The 7,419-nt window shown below is 35.0% G+C and overlaps 1 protein-coding gene and 1 pseudogene across 1 annotated transcript; both read left to right on the forward strand.

Annotated features, from left to right (window-relative positions):
* Positions 1-425: 425 nt before the first annotated feature.
* On the forward strand, positions 426-4,333 carry LOC146746097 (uncharacterized; annotated as a pseudogene).
* Positions 4,334-4,782: 449 nt separating this feature from the next.
* On the forward strand, positions 4,783-6,853 carry LOC102807925 (uncharacterized). Its single transcript, XM_006825547.2, has 3 exons — positions 4,783-5,455; positions 6,450-6,560; positions 6,657-6,853. The coding sequence occupies exons 1-3, from the start codon at positions 4,783-4,785 to the stop codon at positions 6,851-6,853; spliced, it is 981 nt and encodes a 326-aa protein (XP_006825610.2).
* The last annotated feature ends 566 nt before the right edge of the window (positions 6,854-7,419 follow it).

A 7,419-nucleotide genomic window follows, 5' to 3' on the forward strand; every position in this document is an offset into this window, starting at 1 on the left:
TCTTCTTTGCCATCGCAAGAACCACCCTGAACTGGCCTTAAATTCAAAGTCGTCATATCTGAGTTGTATGCTTTGCATTGGGTGATGGGACCAGATAGTGGAGTTCCGGCAGACCGTTCTTAAAGAAACGTAAACAGCTTTATCGGTGTCATCATTGTCGGACACTTTCGCTTGTTTTTCTGTTCAGTCCCGCCTCTTGGTCAACTTTGAAAACAAATTTACTTTTCATTTTTTACCCACCCACGAATAGTGGGCTCAACCACGTGCAACCCTTAACTTGGTTTGACACGGTCGATCGCCGTGAGTTTATGGCGTACGAACAGGCTGTATAGCTTTCGCTTTGACATGCTGCTCAATTGAGAAATAGAGATCAGAATTCTATGAATTCAACTCATTGTAGCGAGTTTTTGTAGAGGTATACCAAAATGGGACCGGCCAAGAAGTACGTACGGTCACTACTCGACACCCCTGTTGACACCTTGAGTAAGGCCACTGTTGCTCATTGGGTCTCAGCAATTGACGGACAGTGGGTGTTAAGTTGTCTCTTTAACGGTTAGTTAAAAACACTATGCCACGAAACATTAGTCTTTGTACTTGAAAATTGCTGTCAAAACACAATAGAAATTTTGGGAGCCATCCAAGTACCCGTTACTTAGCCGAATCGCGACTTACCGAGGCGCGACTTAGCGAGGGGCCACTGTACTTTCAATTGAACTTAGATATGTCGGTCATAAGATATTATCAGATATATTGGTAAGTTCGGAAGATACGCTGATTGTTCTTGGATCAAGGGTAGCTAAAATACTTAATAGATGATCTCATAAATAGTATCAATATTACCGCTTTAATCAAGCCATATGATATTCAATACAGTTAAGTATATACTGAACACAATAGTATAGGATTATTATAAGCCTAACGCAAAGTATTCATAATAATGAAGGAAGCAGTAGTGAATTGGATGACGTACTGTTGAGATATCCTCGGAATTACCGCAGGAATTTTCGTCATTCTGATCAAACCGAATTGTATATAAAGCAAAAACCTGAGCAAAAATCATTGCAATATTTTCTCTTTATACGTGTAATCGTTTAAACTGCATTAACTAATAAAGATATGGTGCACACTGTTCGATGCCACACAATTACAGCTTAATACATATAGTGATAGTATATACAATAAACTATAGGAAATACGTGCCTGATTTGTTTGCTGCGGCGTTCAAGACAATACCAGTGAAAACAGCAAACCAAAAAACTGAAATTAAATTATAATATTAATAATATAAGATTATTAACATACATAATCGTAAACATATGTTTAGTAAGGTAACACATCCCACTCACTGACTGGCCCATGTAATTATTATGATGGTGTTGGGTATTGTACTAAAATGTTATTTAACAGAATATTTGAATGATTACAACAATAAATGTATGATTTTAAGACTAGACACTACGTAACAGTTTTTAGTCACATGATCAGTGTGTAAAATAACAACGAAACCATCGAAGACATCTACAACAAGAATAATGTACGCCATTGAGTCCGATTAAAAAAACATTAATGATCGGAAATATGTATGCCAACTATATCCATCATTTGAAACAGAAAAGAACACGACATCCCAGTCTTTCCTAATGTTGGATTTCAACTTACGTGCAATGAATTTCAGTGTCGCTCTATAAACCATTTTTCACAACAATCCTAAATCCGCTGTATCATTCACTTGTACCTACTCGCAGTGGTCATATCTGCTCATTGAATTTACTTGATGATGTTAAATGCGTGTATGACTTGAGGCGGATTCATGAAGTACTATAACATCTGCCATTATATCGTTTTTGATAGCGCACAACCAATTGGAAACCATCATCAAATAATTAATGCTCATACAGACAAATTCAAGCATCTACTAGACCAATTCATACGCATAAAACTATTTCCTTGCATATAAAACACTCAACAAAGTCCAGGAATATGTAAAAGGACGCGAATATTGTAACATATTTCAATACACCTATTTGTATGAATATTAAGTAATATTAATAAAGTAACATCAAGTTAATAATTTTACAGATATGTAAATTTGTCATTCGATGTATTCAATCTTGCCTCATAATAGTAGCAGAGTTGAGAGTTCTAGTCAAAAAATGTTTTAAACTTGTGCCCTACGGCATGGGTGTGTCGAACGATCAGCAACAACAATTTCAGTGACAACTGTCATGTATAGCCAGATAAATACAAAGAAATTTTGTTTTCTCAAGCATGTATTTATTTACCATAACAACCAATCATTATTCAATTTCTACCTGCTATTTACACTATTGTATCCCACTTACTAACTCGCAAAGCTTGCTTTCAGTATGCGACTATCATTATTACCGAACAAGCACCAGGCTGACGTTTGCATTACTATCAGTAGTAGTTCAATATAGTAGTACTTATATGGCAAACACACATCGTAGTTTCTTTCGACATATAAGTTACATACACCAGCTCAATATTATATTGGTGGTCTTTGTTTACAAGTTCAAGGCCATCGGCCAATAAAAGTATACACATAAATATTCTTAAATTACAAAAATCCGTAATATCGCTTCTACGTTTCAATGTGTGATAAGCATAGGCTGCCAAACATTTAATTATATTGGTTTCTTGTGAAGTTAATAATTCTTCAAATTTATAAAAAGATGGAGGGTTGAAATAGTATTTGGAAGATACAATTGACGAAATTCAGAATAAAATGGGCATACTAAAAGGAAGTGGTATTCGTTTTCAATTTGATTTGCAACACAGACTTGACAAAGTCGCTGGTCTCTCTCAAGTGTTCCCCTGTCAGTTTCGATGCGCAGGCTATGCGAAGAGCAACGAAAACATGCTAAGGTTTTTTTGTGAGGGTTGATAATGACCGAAGTAAGATATTTTTTCCGCTGTAGTGCTGTTTCAAATTCTCAAACGTACATATGTAACTTAGCCAGTTATGCTGCAAGTAACATTTAAATCTAACAGTAAATGTTTCCATAAACGTGCTTGTATTGTTAAGGTTAAGTAAGCAAAATTCTGCTGCGCATTTGTTTTGCGCATGCAAACTCCCTAGCTTAGTTGAAACAAAATTGTGTGTTCTGCGTCGTATGCTGTCAATGTTTGCTCGATCGTGACTTGCGGTGTATGCAATGTCGGCCATAAGAAAATTTCTCTCTGGGAAGGAAAAAAGAAGACCTTGTGGCAACAGCGAATTCGGAAAGATGTTGTAATTTTGTAGCGAGTCATTCGGGTGAACAGGGGCGATTGACCATCAGTTGCGAGAGTGACCGGGATGTAAACAATGAAAATGGCGCAGCAGACGACAATGTCACCCGTAATAAAGATATTCCGTGGGACGAAGGCATCAGAATGGTGAATTTGGACGTTTTATCCAAGGGTTTAGACAGTTGTAATGTTTGTTCTTAACATCTAAGACTTAGTAGTTGCGTGGGAGAGTCAAAATACGGCGGTGGCTGTAATCTTCACATACCATGCGATCAGTCTGCCTCCATATACACCAACAAAACACAACACAAAGAAGGGAAGACATGCGGTATGGGTGCATTTGACATTGATACTAAAATAGCAACAGGTATGTTTCTTATATTTTAATGTGTTGATATGTTTTTCGAGATTACTGCACCAAAATGTTGCCTTGAATGAAATCACTTCCTGAAAAATATCTCCGTGCAGGAAGGGGGGGAGTAGATTATTAGATTGTATTTTAAGTTTAATTTACATAGCTATTTTATTTACGAATCCCTTGTCAATATTGTCTTTCCCTAAAGGTATGATCAATGCTGGTATTGGCGAACGTCATGTAAATTCTATGTTTACTGCAATGTCAATACCAAGCATACATAGTACAACATTGAAACGAAAAGAAAGAGAGACTAGTGAAGCAATTATAAAAGTGGCCAAGGAATCCTGTGTACATGCTTTAGTTGATGAGATGTCTTCTTCCAAAAAACCAAGGTATTAATGTTAAAAATATTACATAATAATGTGTGCCAATGTAATCAGTATTTTAACATGTTTCTGTAGTGGCCAATATTTGTGTTCCCATGTACTGAATGACAGTTATCTTTACTTGAAATATATTCAGTGTTCCCTCTGGCTAATTTGCTTGTGGCTAAATATTGTTAGCTAAATATGTAGCAAAATTTCAATATCATTTGAGTTGAAATTAATTTGAAGACCAAACATTTAATCTGTTTTCTATTCATTTAGAATTGATGTGTCATATGATGGTGGATGGTAGAAGAGGGGAGGGAAGTGGAAGAGTTTACACAAGTTTAGCAGGTAATATTATACTTTGTACTTGCCAATATTTGTAATTTATGGCAAATAATTTCACTAAGACAATGGCCAAACAAATTATTTAAGTCTGTGAGTGGTGAATAAAGTCAAATAATCAATCAATCAATCAATCAATCAATCAATCAATCAATCAATCAATCAATCAAACAATCAATCAATCAATCAATCAAAAAAAGAAAATTAGTCAATCCATGCATTCAAATCAACCAGTCAGCCAAAAAACAATCATTAGTCTGTCCACTCAATCACTCAACCAATAATTTAACTAATAGAGATACTTTATAAACGAATTAATAAAATATTTGGTAGTTGTAGTTAGTTTAATAAAGTGTATTTTACTTACGTCATGGTACAGTTCTAGGCTATCAGACAGGCAAGGTACTTTCATACAGTACAAGATGTAAACTGTGTCGTGTTTGTGAAGGTGCGCAAATGATGGGAAAGGAGACTCGGTGTCATAGCTGTCATAAGAACTGGTTAGGCAGTTTAAAAGCTATGGGGACAGATATTGCTGTTGAAGCAATAAAAGAAACTGAGCAAAAAGGTGAAATAGCCAGCATAACAATGGATAGATTGCAAACAAAAATAAAAAATGACAAGGTAAAAAATAACCACACAAAGAAAGGATTTACTAATAAACTGTATAAGTTAAAGGAAGATTACAAGCAGTTATTAACAAAGGTCATAAACTATTTACAGAAGTGTTTTAGTTATGCAATCTCTCAAAATCGTGACAGTGTTAGTAGCATGCAAAAGAATCTGAAATCTATAATCCCACATGCATTTGGAGACCATACACATTGTTATGGCAGTTGGTGTCAATATTTAGTTGACCCTGCTAATTACAAACACAGTAGCCTGCCTTATGGAAAGGAATTGTGTAGTGATGATCTAAGAGCAAGTTCAGATAAGATTATGAAGACTTACATAGATAGTTCAAATGACTTAGCTAGGATGGGTTCAACACAGGGTAATGAAAATATGAATATGGTGATAGCTTCTAAGGCACCAAAAGCAAAACACTACAGTGGCTCTGATAGCTTCAATGTCCACATTGCAGCAGCTGTTGCCCAGAAGGACATAGGGCATACATATGTGTGTCAGGTTGGTAAATTAGCTTATACATGTAGTTCTACACCCATACTAATTGTATGTATGACTATAAATGCATGTATTTATATTGACACAATAGAGAGTAGTTAAATGTTAAGTAAATACTTATGTGTAAAATCACTCATAGTATAAATAAATTGTGGCACAGTAATTCACTGAATGTGCAGACATACATTGTATGTTGTGTATATACCCCTGTACTCACCGGATAGATATAATTATGACAAATGTTGTTAAGATAAGTTATACAGTGCCTGAACATTTTATAGGCAATGTCCCAATTTCAACACACATAAAAAAGACTGACTGTATGTTTACATTAGAGAATACTACTATGGTGAACCATATATTTTGCTATTTAATCTGGGTCAACCAAAAAAATAACTTGTCACCCAGTAGTGCATGCCAAACAAGAAAAACAAAAATCCAAAACAAGAGAAAAAAAAACTACAACGATAGTATTATGATATTGTATTGCTGGGGGACATAAAGTACAACATTCACTCTAAAAGGTGGGAAGGGGTTAAATTTCTACTTTTTCAAAAGAAAAGGGGTCCAAAATTCGAGTTTTGCAGCCATAGAAAATAGTAGGCCAAAATACCGCCTTTTCCAGAAGCAGTGTCTTTCCAAAATCCAAAGGCGCCAGCTAGCCAGGCCGATAGACAGTAGGCTTCCCTGTAGCCACCTGAGGAAAACTCATATCTTGGGCAACACTATGTGAGGATTTTGTGTTCAAATTTTATGGCAGAAACATCAGTGTATTCACTTTAGAATTACACGATGTTTAGGTAGATGAATAACATTCCAATGTGCTAAAAGAAAAAAAACAATGACTCAAACAAACTCACTTTGAGGTAGTCAGTACTGATATACGGACCGGCCATAGAAGGCACTGTTGCATATTAAACTCAGAAGTCCCCCCCCCAATATAAACCAGATGTTTACTAGATTACAGCCAATGTTTCATTTCCTGTTGTTTTTCCTTGCAGGTTCAGATGCAGAGATTACTCAACTATCTGCTGTTACTGGTGAGAGACAGTTTGAAGGTTATATATTGCCAAAACAACAGTCCAGTTGTTTCCAGGATAACTCATCTGATGGTAAAAAATGGTGAATTGTGCTACCAGAGCCAACCAGTGAAAACAATGGATTTTAAAAAAAAAACATGCTCGGAAAAATTTCTTTATTTTTTTTAGATGTCAAGAATCCTATTTTAGTTGGTCATAATAGGTTTATGGAAGTTGTTAGTGGTTTTGTGAATACTCTGCCATTGTTTAAATCTGTGTATCCTGGTGAAGATTCATATGCACAACAAAGTTTGGTTGGTGAATTTGTTGGTCAGGTTTATAGTTTACATAATGCTAGTGTGGATGTGCTTGCACTACAGAATTGAATGTTGCAAAATTGACTTGCCAACAATGTTAGATCATAGCTATACATTTGAATATGCTGTTAGTTGTCACGATTACAATAGTAAAAAGTCATCTAACTATAACACATTGTCTATACTAGTCAACAGCAAAATAATCAGTAAGTCAATGGCACAGAAAATTTCAGGGTCAGGCCCAAGGTACAGTCAATGAAGCTGGCTTATGATAGAGGTGACATTGATGGACTTACCAGAATACTTACAGAAAAAATAGATGATATTGTGAGAGTTACAAACAGAATCATCTTAAATATATATGAATATTTCAATAAAAAGTGATGGTTATTTTTTATTTAAAAACATGTGTTTTCGCCATGCAAATATAAAATTGTTATTATATCAAGCAAAATCTAACTGAAGAACACACTAATATAAATTACACAATAATTGTTATTTTGTATATATATATACTATATCAATAAAAATACAAGTTACTTTGTATGAATCATTGTGTTACTTGCATGTGAGCAATTATTGGTATGGAAATTTTGTTTGATGGTCCTGCTATATTGAATAAATCAAATAGTTAC

The sequence above is a fragment of the Saccoglossus kowalevskii genome, chromosome 5, assembly GCF_978046115.1.
Source record: "Saccoglossus kowalevskii chromosome 5, keSacKowa6.1, whole genome shotgun sequence".
In the NCBI taxonomy this organism is placed as follows: Eukaryota; Metazoa; Hemichordata; class Enteropneusta; family Harrimaniidae; genus Saccoglossus; species Saccoglossus kowalevskii.